Raw genomic sequence first — 25861 nt, 5'->3', positions numbered from 1 at the left:
ATGACCATGCGTAGCTTGACAGCTGAGAAAACAAAGGTTCCAGAAAAGACCAGACACTCAAGCTGAGATGATGTGTGTAGAAAAAAGTGAGACTTCTGAGGTATTTTAAAGTATTGCAAATTAATTTTTGGTTGATTTGGAACTAATGTAAATATTTCACTGCTTTGAGATAAATCAGGTATCCTATTAACAAATACAAACTAGAACTGAAATTGACAAGGAGAGAGAGAAGGAACAATGAAGATATAGCAGTCGGGAAATCCAAAATTGTGGGTTTTCCAGTAGTTTTACTGAAGCTAACAGAAACTGATCTAAAATTTGGTAGCAAATACTACAGATGATGGAATAAACAGGCTAATTTTTCCTGGATTTGTGGTGGCTAGCTTGGTAGTTGTGTTATCAGGAAAATTGTGTTGGAGGGGGGATGCCATTTAAGATGGATTTCCAAGGCATTCCTGCTGTTGTTGTGTTTTCCCAGGAGCTGGTTGGAAATAGAATTGGCTGCCCACCCCTGCCTCAAGCAGCCAATTAACATCATGAGGGGTTTAGTTAGGGGTTATTTTGTAGCATAGTTGGTCAGAGCAGGAGTAGGTAGGGTCTGATTGTCGAGGAGGTTGTAGGAAGGGACAGGTAGGGATGATGTTAAGTTCACACCCATCCAGAGACATTAGCATCAGCCAACATCTTGAGTGCAATATTGAGGAAGTGTTGTTCTGTTGGAAATGCTGCATTCAAGATGAAGTATTCACAAAACCATAAAATTTTTTAATTTCTAAAACTTGCAATAATGTTTTGTTCTCCCTCCACTAGGGTACAGTTGGAACTTTTAATTCCTTGCCAACTGAGCATTCTTCAGACATGATTCTAGAAAATATTTAAAATACTTTAATGTATTTAAAGTGTCTCATGTATTTCAGTGAACATACCTTAATGTTTCCTCCTGCTGTGTTTATTGGACGTCCATCTTTGAGCCAGGTGATGGCAGGATGTGGAATGCCATTGGCTACACACTGCAAGTTTACAGTTTTATGGACAACTACTGTTCGTTCAGAAGGTCCTGTTGATCTAATTGTTGGTGAAACTGCATTGATGTGAAAAAAAAAAACAGTTCAGTTTTCATTGAAACATAAATGAACTTCTGGCTGCAAAAATCTGGCCGAAAACTAAGTGACTCAGTACAATTACTTCTCAGGAAGAAGACTTGGTCATACCACATGAACAGTCACAGAAAATAAAAGGCATGGGGTGAGAAAAAAAAAAATCTTTGGAGGTTAATTATTTGAAAGAATGCCAACTGATAAACATAAGGAATTTATAAAAAAAAAAGGCTTCCAATTTAACTTTATTAAAGAAGATATAGTTCACAAAATGTAGACTCAGAATTATACAGAAAACAGATTGTGCACTATGGCTGGGTCATTTGTTGTACGCCCAACAGAAGTTGGGTAGTTAGTCCTTGAAAATGAAGGAAGAATTTGTACAGTTTCTACCTTATGTTGCATCTTAGCTTAGTTCCTTCATATCATTAATTGAATAAATTGCAACACGATCAGAGGCCAAGGAGATATCTCCAATCACCCACCAGCTCAGTTCTATCCATTAAGCATTAAACTGTGTATAAAGTAAACTAAAATTAAAGTAAAGAAAAACAAAACCATTTTAACAATCTGATCTGGATTTGCAAGTTACCCTGAACTATGACATTGAATTCCCGCTGTTGACTGCCTGCTTCATTTGTAGCTACACATTGGTATCTGCCTGTGTCAGAGACTTGAGCTTGAGAGATGATTAACTTCTGGCCATTATCTAAAATTTGAACACCAGCCATGGTTTTAATAGGTTGTCCGTCCTTTAGCCACCTATAATAAAAACATTATTTTAAAAAATTAACTATATAGTGTACGAATATTTATTGTCAGCGCATGTAACAGCAAAACACCTTTAAAATTGTAATCTACATAACTGTACAACTCATTCAAAAAATATTTGTTACCTGCATTTGAATTTTGCATATACACTTTCATCAGGACTGAACTTCTACAAATATAAGGACATAAGAAATAGCACCAGGAATAAACAGCATAGTCAAGCTTCTACATCAACTTCATTTATTCCTACTATCCCCTATGCTTTCCATTCCTTCAGTCAGTAAAACTCCATCAGTCTCAATGTTGAAAAAACTCATTAAATCAGCATTTGAAGTCTCTGGGTTAGAGAATTCCAAAGTGTAAACTGGGCAATTTATTTTCAACACATTAGCCTGTAAAAATTGGAACCAGGAAACTTTTGTTTGAAACAGTCTGAAATATCCTGAATATTTTCCTTCGGAAAAAACGTGACAGTGGCCTTCTCTGGTTTTCATAAACTGCTCATTTGTATTCCCATTTGTGTGGAATTGGTGTACAATAGTCATAAGCTTCATTGTTGGAAACATCATTGCAGCCTTTACAGCTCAGCATTCATTTTTCAGCAGCAGATATGAGACACAGGTAAGAGTCTGGGTTACTGAGGAACATGTTTTGGAAATGCATTTGCTAAGAATATGCCAACTTTAATCCCATGTGTCTATTGTAGATTACAGCAGCCAAACACCTCCCATGATGGCAGCACAGTGGCTCTGTTGCCTCACAGCACTAGGAATGTGGGTTTGATTCCACCCATAGGTGACTGTCTGTGTGGAGTTTTCATATTATCCCTGTCTCTGTGTGGGTTTCCTCTGGGTACTCCTATTTCCTCCCACAGTCCAAAGATGTGCAGGTTAGGTGGATTGGTTATGCTAAATTAACCATAGTGTCCAGGGATGTCAGGCTAGGTAGGAAATGCAGGGTAGGGAAGGTCAGTGTAGATTCGAAGGGTCGAATGGCCTACTTCCACAACGTAGGGATTCTATGATGATCCGAGGCATCAGGTGGCAGCTATCAACAGTCAAATGACCACAACCCCTATAATGCAGCCCTACTGTGCTCAACGGCCAAAATGTGTCTTTTCAAACCAGGTCTGATAACGTCACATAGTCCTGGGTGGAGAACTAAGGACTTCATCTCTAGATTTTAATGGGACAGATGTATTACTTCTTGCTCCTGATTGGCTAGTTAGACATTATCACCAAGATAAATTTAACTTGCACCTATTGCTTATCATACAATAAACCATATTTTGTTGTTAAGTACCTGTGTTATCATGGTTCACCAGTGGTTCATCCTCTTTAAGTGCTCATCAACAGGCCCCTGCACCCAGTATAGAAAGAAGGATGGATGCCAACACTCTACCCCAACCACAAGTTGTCACTGGTTGCTTCTGCACCTACCATCTTGGGAGCTAATGTGGATAATGTACAGTAAGTCCTCCAACCACCATCTCTATTGATGTCAACTGTACCCAATGCGTGTTTGGGGGTCAGTTAGCTCAGATGGCTGGCTTGCAATACAGAATGATGCCAACGGCATGGGTTTAATTCCTGTACCAGTCGAGGTTACGCTGAAGGACTCTTCTTCTCAGTCTCACCTCTCACCTCAGGTGTGGTGACCCCAACCATCACCAGTTACTTCTCTCTAATGAGAGAGCAGCCCTACGGTCCAGTAGGACCATGACCACTTTACCTTTTACCCTATATGTAAAAATATTTAGTATAGCAAAAGGATGATGATGTCTTTATCACTATTTGATTTTCTGATGGTGAAACTCCACCTTTATGGTTTCTATCACCACCATCACTATTGGTCTAATTTGTGATGCCAGTATTTGCAAATAAGATCATAAGACCAGAAGTAGACCACTTGAGTCTGCTACACCATTCACTGAAATTATGGCTGATCTGATAATCCTCAATTCCACTTTCCTGCCTTTTACCCATCCCCTTGATTTCCTTGCTGATTAAAAATCTGGCTGAGTCTTGAATATTCTGAACAACCCAGTCTAGACAGCTCTCTGCGGTAAAGAATTCCACAGATTAACTACCGTTAGAGAGAAAAAAGTCATCATTTCTGTCTTAAAAGGGCAGCCCCTTACATTGAGATTATGCCTTCTGATCCTAGGCCCTCACACAAGTGGAAACAACTCTCCACATTTACCTATCAGGCCTCCTAAGAATCTTGTACATTTCCAAAAGGTCATCTCTCATTCTTCTATACCTCAATGAGTACAGACCCAACTTACTCAACCTCTCCTCATAAGAAAATCCCTCCATATCCAGGATCAATTTGGTCAATGTTCTTTGGACTGCCTCCAATGTCAACATATATATATTTCCATTCCACTAGTTACAGGTTGCCATCCTGAAATGCCCCTCCCCACTCTTATACTCACTGTCTGTCTTCTATTAGTTAGCTAATCCTCTATCCATACTTATATATCAACCTCAACTCCATGGGGTTGTATCTTATTAAATAGCCCCTTACACCCAATAACTTTTCAAAACATTTTGGAAACGCAATATATTCTACTGATCCCACTCTATCTATCCTGCTTTTTATCTCCCCAAAGAATTGTAACAGATTTGTCAACTATGACAGCCCCTTCATGAGGCCATGCTGATTCTGTTCAATTACGTTATGCATTTCTATACACTCTGCTGTTGTATCATTTATAATAGACTCTAACATTTTCCCAATGACTGATATTGGGGAGAGGATTGTCTAGTCATATTATCCAGAGACCCAGGAATATTTCTCGGACTTGGGTTCAGATCCCACTATGGCAGATGGTGGACTTTGAATTCAGTAACAGAAAAATCTGGAATTAAGAATCTAATGATGACCATGATTCCATTGTTGATTATCAGGAAAAACCCACCTGGTTCATTAATATCCTTTACGGAAGGAAACTGCCATTCTTATCTGGTCTGGCTTACATGTGACTCCAGACCCACAGCAACGTTGTTGACTCTTAACTGCCCTCCAGCCAATGAATGTTAGCCTAGCTAGTGGCGCCCTCATCCCGTGAAGGAATAAAAAAAATTAAGTTAACTGGCCTATTGTTTCCTGTCTACATCACTTTTTGAATAAGGGTGTTACATTGGCAGTTTTCCAATTGTTTGGGACTTTTGCATAATCTAAGGATTTTTGGAATATTATTATCAGTGCATCCATCATCCCTGTAGCTACTTGGTATACTATCTTAACATTCCACACATCAAGGTCCAGGGGTCGTTTCGGTATATTGGCCCATTAGTTTCCCTGGTACTTTTTAACCTAATTGCTGTTGTATTTATTTCCCCCAATAAATTACCGCTTGATTATTTAGTATTTTTAGAATGCTATTAATGTCCTCTACTGTGAACACCGAAGTAAAGTATTTATTCAACTCCTCTACCATTCCCTGCTCCCTGTTATTATTTCCCCAAACTCAATCTCTAAGGGGGTCACATTCACTTCAGCCTCACTCTTCCTTTTTCTGTATTTAAAGAAGCTCCTACTGTCTGTTTTTGTATTACTTGCTATTGCTAAAGTCTTACATGATATTTGGAGGAGGAGTTCCTTTTGCATCACACTTGAGTTCCAGTGGATTGTGGACAACTACAGTGGTGTCTGTGGCATCATTTCCTTCTATATTTGGTGGCACTGTACAAAATGCAGAAAAAAAGAGCTTTGTTGCATCCAAATCACATGGATAGTGCTATACAAAATAACCAGTCAACTAAAACTCATTTTTGAAACACTGTCTACATTCCATTGAATGCAGCAGAATATTGCAACATACTGTTATTTGTTCATTCCAACTATATGCTCTATAAACAAGTATTACCATCCATTTTAACGTCTGCTAATATTATGTATCCATTTCCATTTTTAAGCTGCTGATATTTTCTTACCCATAAAAATAGCAGAGATCATATTTTGCAATCAATCTATCCAGATTATAAAGAAGAGTAAATGTAAAAACATTACAGTTTGTGTTCAAAATACCCTTTGAATAGTAAGTAAGAATTAGATTTGGCCAATCTACTACTATAAGCCTCAAAGGGTGAGTGAAAGAATAACTTTTTCTTATGGGAAATTAGGTCCACAGTTTAAATGACATTGACTATGGCTTAAGTGCTATTGCACAGATGTGGAGATGTCTTAATGTTCACTCAAAGGAAGATCAAATGAAAAAATGTTTCTCTTAATTTCTACGCCAATATTAATATTTGTTAGAAGAATTTTAACTGAGTGAAGGATAGATCAAAGCACCTTTATATAATAAGCTGGCTGAGTATAATCAAAACCTTCCAACAAAATTATTCATTTTAAAGTGATCAAGGTTCCCAGCAATGATGAGACAGATGTTCATCGTAAGTGGTAAAACTACTTTCATGCCCGTAGAGAGTTAGTATCAGGCTAGAGTTCAATTCCTATCTCTGACCCCATTTGTTCTTGCATTTTGATAGGAATGGAGGCTGCAGAATTAGTCCATAAATTCTTTTATCTCCTTACCCAAAACATCAATGGTGTACTCTATTTTGCTTTCGCCAGAAATACTGCTAGCCACACAAATGTATCCACCAGCATTAGGAACAGATGCATTGAGGATTTCTAACTTTCTGCCTCCCTGAAGGACACGGATGTTATCATTAGGTTTCACCGGTACTCCATCCTTCAACCATGTGAGAACAGGAGGCGGATAACCAGATGCGTCACACTGCAGAACCACTGAGCTACTGACAGAGACCTTCTTATGCAGAGGACCATCGGGACGTCCCCCTTCAATGTGAGGAGGAACTGAAAAATAAATTTAGACATCAGAATAAATATACCCTTTAAATACACTTTTAATACTACAGACTTTTAGAATGAAATGGTGGGCAGGACCCGGATGCATAGACTAGATTTCCGTTTCTAACAGGACTGGCATTTTAAAAACAATTCCTCCTCTTTCAACATGAAAAAAATAGGCTGAATCTGACAAAGAGTTTTTTCAAAAAAAGTCCCTATGCGATATTGCTTTGGTTGACAAGCCATCTTGTGTATTTACAAAGTAAATTGCCATTTTGTCCTACAGTGTCGACAGAACTTTTTTTGACATTTCATGAAGGACTGTTCATCATCAATAGTTGGCCGAGTTTCAGAAGCACCATTATCTCAGTAGCTGATTCTGCGTTCACAATTTGATTGGCCATTTAAAGAGGTTATTAAAAGATTATCTAAATTTGATGTGAGCATATTAACTTAGGATAGTGGTGGAACAGGGTTATGAGAGGCCTAGAGGAATGGGGCTGTCAGAAGTGAGGGTCAGAGAGCCTAAACACTTCTAAAGCATATGGCCAGACAAGAGGAATTAAGGTGGCCTTGAAAGCAACCCACTTTGTCACATGTCAGCAGGTCTGATTTCATCCCATCCTGCCACCCCAGAGTGAAAGTTGGGTCTAATCATGACCTTACCAAAAATCTGACTCATTGAGTTAGTTCCCAAATGGTTCACATAGGAATCATGGTACTAAGCATGAATCACCATATTAAAATAACTGTGCTGAAAAAACTGAAACTGGCTGGAATATTCTAATTAGCCTTCATGCAAACTGGCTGTGGAGATAGGTAAAAATTATCCAAATTTCCTTTTCAGATAGTTCCCTTTCCAGAAACTATCTTGACAAGAACGGAGCGTTCTCCTAGTGCCATTACAAATACTTATTCCTCAACTAAAAACGATTGGTCATTCATTTGATTTGCTGATTATAAATTGGCACTGTATACAAATTGGTTTATATGACTGGAATTCAAGCATTCAATTTACTTTGAGACACTCAGAAACATCCTAAAAGAAAAAGAACTTGCACCATTTTTATAGCTGTTTCCATGTTGCCATTGATCCAAATAGTTTGCAGCCAATAACGTTTGAATTGCACTTATTGTTGTTTTTCGGCAAATATAACACAGTGTGGATCTGGGGGAGCACAGCAGGCCAGGCAACATCAGAGAGCAGGAAAATTGACGTTTCAGGTCGGGATCATCCTCCTCCTTCTTTCTGAGGAAGGGTCCCAACCTGAAATGTCAGCTTTCCTGCTCCTTTGATGCTGCCTGGCCTGCTGTGCTCCTCCAGCTCCACACTGTGTTATCTCTGACTCCAGCATTAGCAGTTCTTACTATCTCTGTCAGCAAATATAGTTGCCTATTGGAGCTTGAGATCCTAAAAATGGCAATGAAATGAATAGCTATTCTGTTTCTTATGGTGTTGAGAGTGTGACAGGTACTTAATAGATTAAAATTCTGTCCATACTGGGTAAGCATGTCAGGTGAGAACATGGCAACCCCACACTCTGAGGCTTCTTCTGCTGCTCATAGGTTCAAACAAAAAGAATAGCTATTTTGTTGAGTTATTACATGATAGCCATTACCCATGGAACTACATTGCACTGAGTCCATTACATTTAGGAAGTAATGGAAGAAAAATGTGGGGGGTGAGGAGGAATAGAAGATAGCACAGAGCAGTAATATTCAAAACTGTGAATTTTACTTAAATGTGACACATTCCTTAAATTTGTTTGTACTGCTAATTTATTACAATTGAATCTTTTATTTATCTTGAACAATAAATTTATCAATACAACAACGTACAATTTCTGTGCCATCTATGGTCGAAACCTCAATATCTTTGTAAACCCCAAGAAAATTTTGCACATTGTCACTTTCTGTGTTTAATTACACTACTCGTGAAATTAGAATGTGAAATAGTTGGAAACACAGAATTGTAGATTAAGGAGTAAAGCAAAAAAAAAATTGCCCATCGTAAATCAGACTCGTCCAACACTGCAATCAGTGCTATCACCATTGGTGAAGTCTAAACTCTTCTCTCCTGCATTTCTAGGGGGAAATATGCCTCATCTCACTTGGAAATGGGAGTACAGATACCTAATATATTAATCTTTTCCTAAATTTGCAAGAAAACAACATTTTTTTGTGTAGGCTAAAATTGCCTTAAGAGATGCAACAAAATTGAATCAATATTTATTGGCTTGCCTGGCTGCAAACACAAGCTTACAAAATGAAGGAGAAGGATAAAAGATAAAGAAATATACGAGGCAAATTCTTACCGTACACATCCAACACATAGTGTTTTTCAGCAATTCCGGCAATGCTAGTGACATGACAAGTATACTGGCCTGTATCCGATACATGGGCCTGGGGGATCTGAAGGAATTGCCCTCTGTTAATATATGTAGCGTGGGGACTAGAGATGATTGGTCGTTCAGCTTTGTACCATGTTATAGCAGGCAGGGGAATGCCACGAGCTTCACATTCCAAGGTTGTAGGGTGATTCAGCAAAACTGTCAGGTCAGTTGTGATGTTACCACCTTTGATACTTGGTGGGACTTTTGGAAAAATGAGAAGAAAGCAGTGTCAATGTAATAAGAGGTAAAATTGAAATAAATGCTCTACAGTTTCTGATTATGCAGCAACCCAGCAATAGAATCTACACCTTCAGTTTTAGAGAAGGTAGTGACATATTTCAGCTTTTACTTATATTTAAAATTATCAGACCTTACTCAGTCAGTTTACCTTGTCTTTATCAGCACGATATTGGAACCACACTTTCAGTCTAAGGAGACAAATTTTAACATATATGGTGATCTGGCCTGGCAACTCAGTAATTACGCCACATGGTATGGTACTGATTCATAAAGAACAGGAAAGCCTCAAGTTGAATTCCTTGTATCTCCTGAGTTGGTTCATCACAGGTGAGGCGGAGCTATTTAGCTTTAGTGCCCCAGAGTAAGGTAGCAGAAACTGGATACTGACTAAATGAGCCAAATTCCATGCATTATTAACTAAAGTCTAACAACAGCATTCAGCTATTGTTAACAGCTGTTAATGTCTGTGATCCATGTGGTCCAGGTCATTATGAACTGAAGCATTATGCATGATGAGATAGTTACTATAATGACAGATAAAGTCACATCACAACCAACTGCTCAGTCGTTAATGGCCAGCATTGGTCTACAAGGATAAATCTTTTCATTTCTTTGTATTTAGAAAAGAGATGCTTGAGCATCGGGGAAACAATGCTTCTCACATTTTTAAATCTTGCATTTGCATCAAGTACTTTTAAGATTACCTATATGTTGGATGAGATATTAGTTCATACTTGCCTGTTCCCAAGGTTCAAATTAAAGTTACAAATTGAATGGCACCTTTTAAGATCAACAATTAGTTCTTTTGATTTTCTTCTCTCAAACAACTCCAAGAGCAGTCTAATAATTTATCTCTGTTGTTAATAGTATCTTCTTATGAGGCCTTATTATTGCTTTGAAAGATGTGATAAAACAAGTTTAAATACAAGTTTTTCTTAAATGTTGGACAAAGATTTCTCGCCATTACACAAACATCGTTCTTAATATCAGAGTAGTGATCCATTAAAATGGAATTTCAATTGCTAGATCTACAAGCACTGTTGTTCAGAACATCAGTACAATGCCAGTTTCTGTACAATTGTATTTAATGTTACGCTAAATATTAAGCTAGACCTTGCTACCAACTAGGAATTGGGGACAGAACATAAAAACATATTACAATTAGGCCCTCAGCAGCTACTAGAGAGAGGAAATTTTCAGTCCACTTCTTTAGACCTAATTGCAACCCAGGTCCGGATATGAAAATGTAGGTTGTAACGTAGTGATTTTGTGTCAAAAGATATTCAGTTCTATGTTAACATTTGGCCTACCTAAATATCCTGATCAGCCAAACATCAAGACTCTGTTGACATGAAATCTACCCAAACTACACAAGGGAGTTGAATTAATACAAGAGTTCAAAGAAGTGATTTTTCCTTAACTTTGAAATACAACTGAGCGTGTATTTATTGATGTTAATCTAATAATTAACTTACGACCAATATAATAAGATTGCTTAAATTTCAAAATTGGCAAAATAAGCAACATCATTTAACCGACCACAAAAGAACCTTTATTTTTCATTTTAGAGTAGATATGTTTCACAAATGTCATTTCCACAGTCACAACAGGACTGAAACTATCAGGACTAATTTTGCAAATGTACATTAATAGTAATGAGTACCACCCATTGACATTGTTTACTGGGATATTTGGGTTGCATGTTGTTCAATTTTCCACTAAGTAAAACAACAATAGCTGTCCAATTTGTAATAACTTTGGGAAAGACTCCCTGAAAGTAGGATGTATTTAATCAATCAGCCAGCTACTGTATCTTAGATAATCCATCTGTATACATATCCTTCATATATTCCATTCATTTTTAAAATTGATTTGACTTAAATGAGGAATAAAAACTGAAAATAGTGGAAATGTTCACAAATAAATTCTGATGAAAGATCCTATTTGAAATGTTAAAGGTACTAATAACCCACTCATTATTTCCAACATTTTCAATCTTTTTTCAGATTACCAGGATTGTATTTCAACCTGATATATAAATATTCCTAATCAACAAAATGTCACCTGCATATAATCTAATAAAATAACGGATATAAACAATGCATGCGTTAACTGTATTAGCTCAGATATATAATTTTTGCAGAACTAGGATATTTTGTCTGTCATGGGAATTCTAGTCTCACAGCCATGCATATATTTATGAAATATTCCATGATCTCTGCTAAGGAGTCCTGCAGTGTCAATGGGCAGAGATTGTGGCAGGTTGCGGCATGCTGCAGTGAACTTTGACAACAGCCTGTGGCTGTTGGTAGAACTACAATATAAATAATAGAATCTTAAGAGCAATCTTAGAATCTTTGAACTCTTTCAATTCTTTGAAAGGACGACTAGTTCCAATCCATCGTTCTTTTCCATTGCCCTGAAAATATTTTATTTTTAAGGATATACCCAATTCAAAGTTGCAATTCTCTCTGCCTCACTGTACTCTTCAGGCAGTGCAAATTGCTATGCAAAAAGTCTTATCTCCCCCGTTGTATTTTCCATTTTAAATGCATTTTTTATGCTGTAGCCTTGCAATTACTTGTAGGTTTCCTGACATTTAATATTTTTTATATTTCCCATATTTGAGAAATTAGATGCCAGGGACTGTCATGAATCCTTGGTTTACTGTATAGATACAGTAAAAAATACACTTGCAGACATATCTCTATTGTTCACATATTATTTCACCATGCTTTATCATGTTCGGACAATAGCGGTCTTTTGCTTGGATACAAAATCAAGAAAACATGAACATATTTGGGGTAGCAGTGGAATGCAATGCATGGTCATTTTTCATCATGGGAAGACAGAGATCACATCCATTGATATTTAATTTACACACAACAGCAAATTTAAATGATTTGCTGAGGATTTCTCATTTTTTAAAATTACTTGTCCAATACTTTTGCCGAGTAGGTGGGCTATATAGCTGAGTATTGGACTGCTGTGACTGGGATTCTTACACATAAATATGCCTATGCCACACCACATTTAGACAAAGGAATATCAGTCATGTGTCGGGCTCAACAGACAAATGATATTCAATTTCTCAAAGGATCGTTTTTCTCTATTAGGTCTTAGCAAAATTATTAATTTCAAGTATGTAATCCACAATGAGAAATGAAACAATTAAATGAGGGCTTCGCAACAGCTGAGCATGATATTGTAGTTAAACATTAATTTCAAGCACTCATTGGACTTGGTCTCTGATATCCAAGGGGCACAATGATCTAAAGCATTTTTGTTTTTGTCAGTCAGCATGATGTAAATTTATCCAGCTGTTTTTCATCTGATATTTGGTTAATCTATATTGTGACTATTATTCTTTATAAGCAACATCTGGTTTCCTTTTGAAGTGCAAGAATCTAGCTTTCTATAGGCATAACAGATGTTAGTCTTCCTACACATATTATTAGATTCTTTAATTAAATCATTACTTTTTTCACCTTTTCTGTATCATGAATAGCACTTGGTCAGAATGGAATTGACATTGACCGTAGCATGAGGGGACCTGCTTCCATTTACAGAGACTTCCCTTCACATTTTAATCCCTTTTTCCCACTGATTGGGAGGCATTTTGTGATTTGCAAAATTTCCCACATATCTATATTTACCTGATAACAGTTGAACATCAAGCTCTTGCAAACTTTCAAACAAATCTAATCATATAAACTTGTATTTTAACTCTATTAAAAAGTATTTGTAAATTCCAATCTTTACATGTACATCAACAAAAGAGGAATTCCAGTACAAGGTAAACTTGCCATAGTCTTAACAGGCCATAGGGCTGCACTCTCATCAGAGAGAGACATGATGGTGGCTTAATCTGAGAGTCATCATGCCTCAGGCAAGGGGACAGGTGAGAAGGAGAATACTTCGTGGTAACCTCAGCCAGTGAGGGAATTGAACTCTCACTGTTGGCATCACTCTGCATCACAAACCAACTATCCAGCCAATTGAACTAACTGATCCCCAATGATTCATTATAGAGTAGATGAGAACAAAGTTGACGAATTGTGGAATGAGTACATGTGAATAATCATTTTTTTCTCTGTCTTCAAGACTGCAGTTTCTTATTTCCTTTCATCTGAAGTGGGGATGTTCACTGATAAGCATCATTCACAACTGCTCAGATACTGAAGAGGTCCATGTTCATATGCAACAAAACATGGACAGCATCCAGATTTGGGTTCAGTGGAAAGTAATATTCGTGCCATGCCAGTGGTAGGCAATAACCATTGCCAACAAGTGAGAATCTAATCATTTCCCCTTAACATTCAATGGCATTACCATCACTGAATCCCCTGCTAACAACATCCTAGAAGTCACCATTGACCATAAATTGAGTCCAAAATCTGGGAGTCCTGCAGCAAATAACTCACCTCCCGAATGCCCAATGTTTATCCACCATCTACAACACAGAGGTCAGAGTGTAATGGATACTCCCCACATGCCTGGATGAGCTCCAACAACACTCATGAACCTTGACAACTTCCAGGACAAAGCTGCCCACTTGATTTGCACCCAAGCCATCAGCTTAGACTTTTACTCCTTCCACCACCAATACACAGTGGCAGCAGTATGTACTATCTACAAGACTTACTGCAGTAGGTTCCATCAAGGTTCCTTCAACAGCATCTTCAAAAATTGGGGTCTTTACTACCCAGAAAGACATAACCACCAGATGCATGGGAACACCGCCATCCATGAGTTCCTGTTCAACCCGCACACCATCCTGATGTGCAATTACATCACTGCTCCTTTGCTATCAGTAAATCAAAGTTCTGGGCTCCACTTCCCAACAGCACAGTGTTTGTGTCTACACACATAAACTGCAGCAGTTCAAGAACAGAGGTCACCACTACTTTACAAACGGCAATTAGGAATGAGCAATAAATGCTGGCAACTAGCAACTGCATTTCATGAAAGAATAGAAAATCATTTGGGGGATGAGTTTACTGCTCGGAGTGGTGGGCTGATGGTAATCCTACCTCAGGAATTCAAAGCCCCTGACCCAATTTACAAATTGGTGCTGGGTCTTCATGGTCAGTGTGGATATCCTGCCTGGGAGAGGCTAACAGCTCTCCAGTACCGGCAGTACCAGCTGTAGCCACTGACAGTACTCTCTCGGCCCAGTCTGAAGATTCCCATTGGAGGCAATGAAGGTAAGGCAGCCTGGCCAAGTATAGTGAGGGAAGGCAGGACACATGGGTTCATTTTAAGAGACATGCAGAGGTCTTCACCCGTGCATCGCCCGACTGTCTTCAGATCCCTCTGCTGGAGATGGGCTGCCACTGGGCCACAGGTTGCCTCCACCTCCCAGTAGTTTGAATACCAGCCATGTCGGGGTGAGGTCCAAAAGTAGTCATTTAAGGGCCTCAAAGGCTTCCAGGTGGAAAGACCAGCCTTGACAGTTCCCATCCTTACTTACTGAAGGGTTCTCCATTCAACAATTTCCAACTTGATTATTTAATGAAATATTTGAGGAATAAGAATCCATTTATGTAGTGTTTTATCACAATGTAAAAACAGCTTAAATTACTTCCCTTTTGTGGTGCAATTGTGGTTACATGGGAGGTCTGTCTATATATTATTCTGACCAAACAAATATTTTAATTGGTTCAATGATTTACATAACCTGAATTTTACAATGTGCAACACCAATTTAATTTTGACTGTACACTTGCACTAGCTTTGATTTTTTTTCTTCTAAAATTGGTGCATTTCCTGTAAACACACTGGTTGAAGGAAGTTGGCACTGCTAACATTACTGATGTGTGCCTGGAGCCAGAAGACAGCCTCAACTCCAGCCATATGCACATATGCAGCGCCATTGATTCTAGAGGAACCTTTGCCATTTATAGCTTCACTTGACACCCTACCCTCCTGCTCCCCACGTCACTCACAGTGATGGAATGTGCTGTTGTGCAGGAGTGAGGGATCTAAATTGCAGTGTGCTTGGTGTGAGGCAGTGAACAAATCACAATCCCAGGATCTGAATTAATTTAACATATTTGAAAAACACTTATCTGATTGATCCTGTTCTTTGATACTGGCACTTTTCTACATGCCTGCACAGGCAGTTGCAGCAACAATAACAACCTTTCTTTCAACTTATTCTTTTATGGGATGGTGAGCTTTGCTGGGATGGCCAACATTGGTTACCTATCCATTATTGCTCTTGAACTGAATGGCTTGCCAGTTCTGTGGAAGGGCCACCGGACCCAAAACATTTCCTCTGATTTTTCTTCACAGATGCTGTCGGATCTGCTGAGCTTTTTTTTTGTTCCTGACTTATCACATCCGCAGTTCTTTTGGTTTTTATTTCAGTTGCTTGGCCATTTCATTTAAGAGTCAACAACTTTGCTGTGGGTTTGGAGAATCATGAAGATTTCCTTCCCTAAAGAAAAGTACTAACGCAGGTGGATTTCTGTAATAATTCTGTAGCAAACAATGATAGTTTCATGGTAACTGGACTGAGACTACCTTTACATTCCAAATTTTACAAATTGAATTTTAATTGCACCAGATGCCTTTTGTGGGATATGAACCCATTACCTTGCACTAATGAATTACTAGTTCAGTGACACTGCGACTATGCCATTCTCCCTTTGCATCGATCATTTGTAGCTAAAGTAGTACGATTTTACTAATTTAAGAAGCAGTTGCAAATCTCCATTAGAAATGATGTTTTTCCATTTGCAGAATCCAATTGGGTCTTAAAAAAAATTCCAGGATTTTGCCTCGACCATTCTACTATCTTACATGTTGATTATTTGCTCTGTGAAAATCAAGTCCCTGATACTAGTTCTGTGATTATGTTTTAGTAGTTTGAACGTACATTTCCTTATTCTCAATATTTTCCCCCACTCTGACCTAACTTCTCTCATCAGGCAATTTTGTAACTGTTCACAATGTTTACATCGATATTCCACAGCTTAGAATTTATTTAATAGCCTTTTGTATTGACCTTCAAGATTAGAAACTAAAGGCACATCATTCCATAATTCCCCGCAGTCCCCTTATGTTGAAAATTTCTCAAAACAGTCAAGGGGCTTATACTGAATTCCTGTTGATTGCTTTTTATTATGACATTTTAGAACAGGTAACCTTCAAACTTACTCCTAGCAACCAATTCTCTAAGTTTACATGGAATGTTAATGTTGGTAATGAATCTGTGAAGGTAGGTGCCTACCTCTTTTCTTTCATCATTTTTGAATATTTGTACCATATTCACCTCTATCCAGTGCTATGTACCCATTCACTCTTCACAATATTCATCAGCGTCTCAGAAATCCATTAGTCAGTCTCAGCCTTTGGAGGTTAGTACATCTATCACTGTAAATTCAATTGTGTTATCTTAGCTTTTCTAGGATTACTGATTTTTATCCAAGTTATTGATTTTATTTAGGTTATCCTTGCGAGAAGAGTTTGCACGTTACCTACATCTAACCCTGTGAAAAATTACATAGGCACTTTAGAATAGACAGATAGAATGCTTTATGTCATGTGTTTAATGTAAGGTTTAAACCTAATATTGTATTGTTTATAACTTCCAAAATTTATCTGGCTGCAGTCTTACTAATGTGCTGCTGATTTTTTTTTACTATGTTTTGCTTCAACTGCTGTGCTGTTTCTTTCCCCGCCAGGTCTTTCTTTGCTCCCCTGACCAATGTTCTCAATGTTCCAATAATGTGGAAGTGCCAGTGTTGGACCGGGGTGCACAAGGTCAGAAGTCACATGACGCCAGGTTATAGTCCAACAGGTTCATTTGAAATCATAAGCTTTTGTTAGTGCTGCCCTTTCGTCAGGTGAAGTGAAGAAAAGCACACGGGCACAGAATTTATAGGAAGAGACATCAATGGGCAGAGAGAGCAAAAGATCATACAAATGGTGGGAGTGGAGTGTCGATAGGTTGAATATTAAGTCTCTGCAGGTGATCAAAAGTGTCAGACAGTGTGAGTAAAGTGTCAACAGCTGAATAGTATGTGAAGGGATGACCAAAAATCCGATAAATCGAGGCAGAAAGATAATTACAAAAGAATGGAAAATAAGGTGGCACAAGAGATAAACCAAATGGCTTGAATAACATGATAGGTATAAGAATCGCATGCTGAAGGTATAACCAAAGTAACAAGTCATCCAAAACTGTTCAAGCTAACTAAGGTAGAAACATCATAAGTTATCAAGGTGGTGGTGTCAAAACAGGACAATAAAGAAGATTTTACAAACACAGAACAGTATGGTGGGGTTACATGTAACACAACATGAATCCAAGATCATGCTTGAGGCCATCTTCATGGGTACGGAGCTTAGCTATCAGTTTCTGCTCAGTGATTCAGCATTTTTGTGTATCTTGAACGCCGCCTTGGAGGACACTTACCCGAAGATCGAAGGCTGAATGTCCTTGACTGCTGAAGTGTTCTCCGCCTGGGAGGGAACATTCCTGTCTGGTGATTGTTATGCAGTGCCCATTCTTCCATTGTTGTAGTGTCTGTATGGTCTCGCCAATATAACTTGCCTCGGGGCATCCTTGCCTACAGCATGTGAGGTAGACAACATTAGCTGAGTCACATGAGTATCTGCTGTGTACATGGTGGGTGGTGTTTGCATGTGTAATGGTAGTATCCATGTCAATGATCTGACATGTCTTGTGGAAGTTGCTGTGGCAGAGTTGTGTGGTGTCGTGGTCGATGTTGTCCCGAAGGCTGGGTAGTTGGCTGCGAACGATGGTCTGTTTAAGGTTTGGCAGTTGTTTGAAGGTGAGAAGTGGGGGCGTATGGATGATCTTGACCAGGCGCTCATTGTCATCGATGACATGTTGAAGGCTTTGAAGAACATGGTGTAATTTCTCCATTCCGGGGAAGTACTGGACAATGCACGGTACCCTAGCGGTCATATCCTGTGTCTGTCTTCTGAGGAGGTCGTTGCACTGTGGCAGGTCAGAACTCATGATCAATGAGTTGAGCATCGCATCCCATTCTTATGAGGGTGTCTTTCAGCATCTTTAGGGGTCCATCGCGTTCCTCCTTGTCTGAACAGATCAGGACTTGTAGGGTATAGCTTCTTTAACTTGTTTAGGGTGGAAAATCCTTTCCTTCACTTCACCTGATGAAGGTGTAGTGCTTTGAAAGCTTGTGATTTCAAATAAACCTGTTGGACTATAATCTGGTGCCATGTGACATCTGACAATGTTCCCAATTGTTAGCAGCTAGCAATAAGTGGTATTTATGCTGAAGACAATATTGGTGGAGGTTGGGGGGCAAGGAAGGAGTGAGGTGAGCAGATAGGTTGTACTGGAGCGCAGAGAGAGATATAGAAGGGGCAGGTAAACAAGGACAATATGGATAGTAGGCCAGGATGGAAGCAAAGCTGAGTGAGTGAGTGATATTAAGAGTTAAGAGTAGGACAGAATGGGTGAGCTGTACTGAAAGCAAACCTATAAAATGTAATAATAGACCTAGGAGTAGACGAGAATGCGTGACTGTGCTAAATGCAACCCATGTCATATCAGGACTGGGTGTGGGGTGCGTAAAAAGCATGGAAAGATGGAATCAGAGTGAAATCACTTCAATGCGATTGTACTACAGGCTTCCCAAAAACCAACGGGTGTGAGAAGGACAGATATGTGAACAAATTAAGAAAAAATGGCAAAACAACAGAGTTACTGGGGTGGGAGAATTTAACTTCCCCTTTATTGACGGCGACTCGCTTAGTGGCAGAGGCGTTGATTCGGAAGAAATTATTAGGTGTGTCCAGAACAGTTTTTTGAAACAATATGTAAATAGTCCAACTAGGGAAGGGGCCATACTAGACCTGGTATTGGGGAATAAGCCCAACCAGGTGGTCAAAGTTTCAATGGGGGTTCATTTTGGGAACAGTGCCTATAATTATTTAAGTTACTTATGGACAAGGGCAAGAGTAGTCCTCGGGTGAAAATACAAAATTGAGGGAAGGCTAACTACTACAACATTAAGCAGGAACTAGGATGACAACCTTGGATGACAAGAAAAATTGAGAGTTTATTCAAAATCAAAAAGCAGGCAAACATAAGGTTTAAGAAACTGAAGACAGACAGGACCCTCAAAGAATACAAAGCTAGCAGAAAGAACACAAGAGATAGTAGGAACTGCAGATGCTGGAGAATCCGAGACAACAAGGTGCAGAGCTGGATGAACACAGCAGGCCAAGCAGCATCATAGCAGCAGGAAGGCTGACGTTTCGGGCCTAGACCCTTCATCAGAAACGGGGGAGGGGAAGGGCGTTCTGAAATAAATAGGGAGAGAGGGGGAGGCGGATAGAAGATGGATAGAGGAGAAGATAGGTGGAGAGGACACAAACAAGGAATTAGGAGGGCTAAAAGGGCTTGGCAAACGGGATTAAGGAAAATCCCAAGGCATTTTATACAGATATAAGGAGCTAGAGGGTGGCTAGGGAAAGGATAGGTTCACTCAAGCACAAAGGAGGAAATTTATATGTGGAGCCAGAGGAAGTGGGTGAGGTCCTTAGCGAATACTTTGTGTTGGGATTCGCAAAGGACAAAGACATGCTGGATGGTGAGTCTTGGAAGGGGTTTATTGATATTCTAAGGCATGGAGATATGAAAAAGGTGTTGGGTGTTTTGAAATGCATTAAGGTAAACAAGTCCCCAGCACCAGATGGGATCTATCCCAAACTGCTGAGGGAGGCAAGTGAGGAAATTGCATGAGCCTTGAACAGAATCTTTGTATCCTCTTTAGTAACAGGAGAGGTCCCAGAGGACTGGAGAAAAGTCAACGTTATTCCTTTGTTTAAGAAGGGCAACAGGGATATTTCTGGAAATTACAGGCTGATGAGCCTTAGGTCAGTGGTAGGGAAATTTGTAGCGAAGATTCTTAGGAATAGGATTTACTCACATTTCGAAAAATATGGACTTATTGCATAATGGTTTTGTGCAGGGAAGATCATGTCTAACAAACTTATTTGAGTTTGTTTGAGGAAGTGACAAAGACGAATCATGAGGGTAGGCCAGTACATATTGGCTGCAAGGTCCTTTGGCAAGGTCTCTCATGGCAGGCTGATAGAAACACAGAAATATAGAAGATAGGAGCAGGAGGCAGCCATTCTTCACGATCATGGCTGATCATCCAACTCAATAGCCTAATCCTGCTTTCTCCTCATAACTTTTGATCCCATTCGCCCCAAGTGCTATAATCTAATTGCCTCTTCAATATATTCAATGTTTTGGCATCAACTATTTCCTGTGGTAATGAATTCCACAGGCTGAACACTGTTTGGGTAAAGAAATGTCTCCTCATCTCGATCGTAAATTGTCTACCCTGTGATGCCTGGTTCTGGACACACCCACCATCGGGAACATCCTCCCTGCATCTACCCTGTCTGCTCCTGTTAGAATTTTATTAGTCTCCAAGAGATCCCTCCTCATTCATCTGAACTCTAGCAAAAACAATCCCAAACTCGTCAATCTCTCCTCATATGTCAGACCTGCCAACCCCAGAATCAGCCTGGTAAACCTTCACTGCACTCCCTCAAGGGCAACAACATCCTTCCTCTGAAAAAGAGACCAAAGCTGCACACAATATTCCAGGTGTGGTCTCACCATGGCCCTGTATAACTGCAACAACACATCCCATTCAAAAGATGGTGAAGTCACATTAGATCTATGGTGAGCTGGTAAGAAGATTACAGAATTGGCTTAGTCATAAGAACAGAGCGTAGCAGTGGAAGGGTGTTTTTCTGACTGGAGATCTGGTGTTTCGCAGAGGTCATTTCTGGTACCACTATAACATACATACAATTTCAAGTAGAATGTAGATGGCCTGATCAGCAAGTTTGCGGATGACAAAGATTGGGGTAGCTGTGGATGGTGAGAGGGATTGCCAGAGAATATAGCAGGATATAGATAGGCTGAAGACTTGGGCAAAGAAATGGCAAATAGAGTTTAGTCCATACAAATGTGAGATGATGTATTTTGTAAGGTCTAATGCAGGTGGGAAGTATACAGTAAATGGCTGAACCCTCAACAGCATCAACATAAAGAGGGATCTTAACATACAGATCTACAGTTCCCTCAAAGTGGCAACATAAGTGGATAAGTTGGTCAAGGCGGCATATGGCATGCATGCCTTTATTAGTCAGGGTGTGGAGTATAAAAATTGGCAAATCACATTGCAGCTGTACATAACTTTAGTTAGGCCACATTTGGAATGTTGTGTACTTTTCTGGTCATCACACTACAAGGAAGATGAGGAGGCTTTGGAAAGGGTACAGAAACAGTTTACCAGCATGTTGCCTGATTTGGAGAGTATTGGTCATGAAGTGTGACTGGACAAACTTGGTTTGTTTTCACTTGAACATCAAAGGATGAGGGGGTGACCTGATAGAAGTTTACAAAACTATGAGAGGCACAGATAGAATAGATAGTCGTAGTCTTTCTCCCAGGGTGGAAATGTCAATTACTAGGGACGTAGATTTAAGATAAAAAGGAGGTATGTTTAAAGGAGATGTGAGAGGAAGTTTTTTTTACACAGAGCGTGGTAAGTTCCTGGAATGCACTGCCAGAGGAAGTGTTGGAGTAGATACAATAGCCACATTTAACAGGCATCTTGACAGATATAGGAATTGGCAGGGAATACAGGCATAGTGACCACACAGAGACAAAAGGTTTTTAAGTTTAGAAAGGCATCATGTTTTGGCACAGTTTTGGTGGGCCAAAGGGCCTGATCTTGTGTTGTACTGTTCTTTGTTGTGAACTTGATGTTGAGGCCTAGAGGCTTCAGGGTCCCCAAGTGGAAAATGACATGTTGTTCTTTGAGCTTGCATTGGGGTTCACTGGAGCTCTGCAGCAGACCTACAACAGAAAATGTTGGCGTGCTTGAAGCCTGGGGTCATTCTTGCAGACAGAGGAGACCACAGTGTGAACAGTGATTACAGTAGACTAGATTGAATGAAGTACAGGTAAATCACTGCTTCACCTGGAATGTATATCTGGGGCCTTGAATGGTAAGGAAGGAGGAGCTAAATGGACAGGTGTTACACCTACTGCGATTGCAGGGAAAGGTGCCATGGGGGGTGTGAGGTGGTGTTGGGAATGGAGGAGGAGTGGACCAGAGTGTCGACCACAGTAGCTGGAATCCTCAGTTGAGACTGAAGTTGCACATTTCTGAAGTCTCCCTGCAGAAGGTGGCATAATCAGAACAGATGCAATGGTTTCCATTACAAACCCACCGACTCCCACAGTTAGCTTCCCGGAAGGTCTTCATCCCATCATCCCAGCTCCTCCGTTTCCATCACATCTGTCCTGAAAATGCTACCTTCTGCAGGAAGGCCTCAGAAAGTCCACCTTTTCACCAGAAATTTCTGTTTTTGTTTCAGATCTCCAGGATCTGCAGTTCTTTGCTCAGTTTTAATGTTCCTATATTCATGCCAGTGAACCCCTTTCCCTTACTACCTTCATGATTAATATTTTTTAACTTTTGTGGAAACACCTCACAGTTAGGTAAATGTGAGACAGTATCAGAATGAAAATGTCAATGCAGCATTTACTGTCCCAATGTTAGCCTGAGTCTTTGTAACATCAAGAGTAGAAGGCTACATAAACATAAATCCATTGTGACAGCGGAACATACACAGTGGTTTGTCACTGTGTTTTCTTCAGTCTGCTAAAGCACATCACCTGATCTCCTGCAAGTGACATCATAGGACATTAATTATTGTAAATAATCATGTCAGATTTCCTTCAAAGCATGTAGAGCTGAACATGTCATGAAATGATGATATTTGGCCAAAATCCTGGCTACTTAACATTGTTCTTTAGATTTGTAATATCCAGCTAGATAGCCATATTTAGGTTCCCACACTCCTGTGATCTATCTCTGAACTGTTGCAAAGAAAATTGATAATGTCAACCTTGAAGTTCAGTTAGCTAATGTAGAGAATAGAAAGAAGTGATAGAAATTCCCCAGAATTAACTATGACACAAGATACTATCATGCGAATCAGGAGCAACAACCCGCTTGTCATCTGAGAAAAGCTGCACTTACCATAAACATGGAGCTTGAATTCTTTGAATCTTTTTCCTGCAGTATTCACAGCACTGCACTGGTAGTGACCTTGGTCAGATAGACGTGCACTCTTTATATATAGTACCTGCCCTTTGTTTTTTATCTCCATGCTGATGTCACCAGGGAACAAAAGCCTGTTGTGTAAATAATGCAATTTTTTCGTTATTACTAAATTTTGCACAAACTGAAGACAAACCTTAATTTGATTATTATATTTTCATTTTATTTTGGAGGTGGGGGTAACATCCAAGGCTATGATTACTATCCAGTGTGTGACATATTTGCTGAAATTGTACTCCATTTAAAATGCAAAAATGCTGCAGATTACAGTCCTGGTTTTCATGGCAGCACCGCAGTGCTTCTGGTTGCTTAACCTGTCCTTTAAAGGTAACATATGAGAGATTTTAATGCTGGATTAGTTTGGATAGTAATGCACTCCACACTCACTAATCCATAAATTGCAATGCTAACCAATCATCAAAGTCATACTGAACCTATTAAGTGTTGATGGTCATATTTTTGAAGCAATTCAGTATTCTAACTACATTCGCTCTCTTGCTCAGTTTGTTTTTTGTGCTATGAAATTTACAGTTTATAGACCTTCCATATATAATTAAAGAAAGCAACATTTTGTTGTGACCAGTTATGCAATTCACAAAACTTCAAACCATTAAAATGGTTCAGATTAAGTAATTGTTTTCGTGACTGAAATGGAAAGGGGTGTGGATTCATCAGATAACATGACTGGTTCTGGCTCCAAAAGGAATTACAAAATCTGTCCTGTATCATCTCTAGAAATGAGCTACTCAAAACATATGCAATTCCAATTAACAATCTTCTTCATCAAAAGTGTAGCAATTGGTGGTAGATATTTCACAGTGCCCAATTATACACATTGCTATGACAATAACTCTTCTTCTGAGCACTGTTGTAAACTGCAGAGATGTATAAAAAGTCATCTCCAGAAAGGCTCTATCATGAATTATGAAGACAAAGCCAAATCTTGATGGAGATAATTCATATTTTTTTTTCATTATTCTTGCTCTCACAAACATGACTATTTCTGCCAGCAAATTATCAGGCACCAAGATGTCTGAAAAAAACAATGTTCAAATTTTACAATCAAGATTCATGCTGTAAGTCTTAGGATCTGGAAGGTAAATGATTTTGGATTAGAACTATATCAAGGATACACACTTTTGCCATATCCATGTTCAATAGTAATAGGAGTGGGCCAGGGCATGGGACTATGATTGAAAATCCAAAAGTCAATTTTACCCTGCCATATGTCTAGAGAAGATTTGTTCCTTACCATTAGAAAAGACGCAGAAAGTATTAAACTGTATCTCAGCCCCCTGTGTACTGGCTTCATGTGTCCATGATTTCATAGGGCTGGTGTTTACTGGCAGAGGTGGGGAGTGCAGGCTGCTTGTCCCCTCAGAGGGAAGTTAGCTGGTAGCCATCACAAGTGAAAGAACCCCACCAGCAGCCATAATGCACAGCTGGGTGAAAACACCAACCTCAAGAACAGCCAGCCAACCTCTAGATGTCCTAGCATCAACAGAACCCAATAGTGGGCACTGCAAAGTGGCCTACAAACAGGAGATCATGATTGCCAAGCTAGGTAATGCCGACCTTTTTTCTGGATGAGGGGTGTGGGGTTCAGGCAGCCTAAGGATGGAAGGTGGATGAGGGGAATGGGGGATCTGGTTGTGGAGGGCAGATGGGAAGAAACAGAGACAGGAATATCTTAGTGGCTGAATAGCTCCAATTTGCATGCTGCACCCTGGTGAACAATGTGATGCCCCTTCCCTTCTGCCTGTTTTCAACTAAGGCTCAATAAACTAACAGTCCACTCCTTCCAATGCCAGTTATATTATGGTGTAGAGTGTGTAAAATACTGATCAACTGGTTTGGTAACAAGCTCAGGGCTTAGACAATTAATGGTAGGGCCCTGGATAGTGTTGTCAAACAGAGACACCTAGGGGTTCAGGTACATAATTCTTTCAAATTTGCATCACAGGCAGACAGGGTGGTTAACAACACATTTAGTTCACTTGGCTTCATTGCTCAGATCATTGAGTATAGGAGTTGGGTCGTCATGTTGAGGTTGTACAGGACATTGGTGAGGCCTCTTCTGGAGTACTGTGTGCAGTTCTGGTCGCCCTGTTATAGGAAGGATATTATTAAACTGGAGAGGGTTCAGAAAAGATTTACCAGGATGTTGCTTGGAATGGAGGGTTTGAGTTCTAAAAATAGGCTGGATAGGCTGGGATAACACGATGTAGAGCTGGATGAACACTGCAGGCCAAGCAGCATCAGAGGAGCAGGAAGGCTGACGTTTCGGGCCTAGACCCTTCTTCAGAAAAAATTTTTTTTTTCTCTCTGAAGAAGGGTCTAGACCCGAAACGTCAGCCTTCCTGCTCCTCTG

General features: G+C 39.6%; 1 protein-coding gene across 1 annotated transcript in view; it reads right to left on the bottom strand.

Annotated features, from left to right (window-relative positions):
- The window catches only part of hmcn1 (hemicentin 1), a 578667-nt gene that overhangs the window by 246048 nt on the left and 306758 nt on the right, over positions 1-25861 (bottom strand). Inside the window, exons 29-34 of the mRNA XM_048602072.1 lie at positions 23410-23564; positions 9008-9286; positions 6414-6698; positions 5453-5558; positions 1690-1859; positions 927-1081 (exon numbers count right to left, since the gene is read on the bottom strand). Coding sequence (XP_048458029.1) covers positions 927-1081; positions 1690-1859; positions 5453-5558; positions 6414-6698; positions 9008-9286; positions 23410-23564 — 1150 coding nt within the window. The remainder of the gene's footprint in view (positions 1-926; positions 1082-1689; positions 1860-5452; positions 5559-6413; positions 6699-9007; positions 9287-23409; positions 23565-25861) is intronic.

The sequence above is a fragment of the Rhincodon typus genome, chromosome 10, assembly GCF_021869965.1.
Source record: "Rhincodon typus isolate 14 chromosome 10, sRhiTyp1.1, whole genome shotgun sequence".
NCBI lineage: Eukaryota > Metazoa > Chordata > Chondrichthyes > Orectolobiformes > Rhincodontidae > Rhincodon > Rhincodon typus.
The sequence above is the reverse complement of the archived record's forward strand: the minus strand, read 5'-3'. Positions and strand labels throughout refer to the sequence as shown.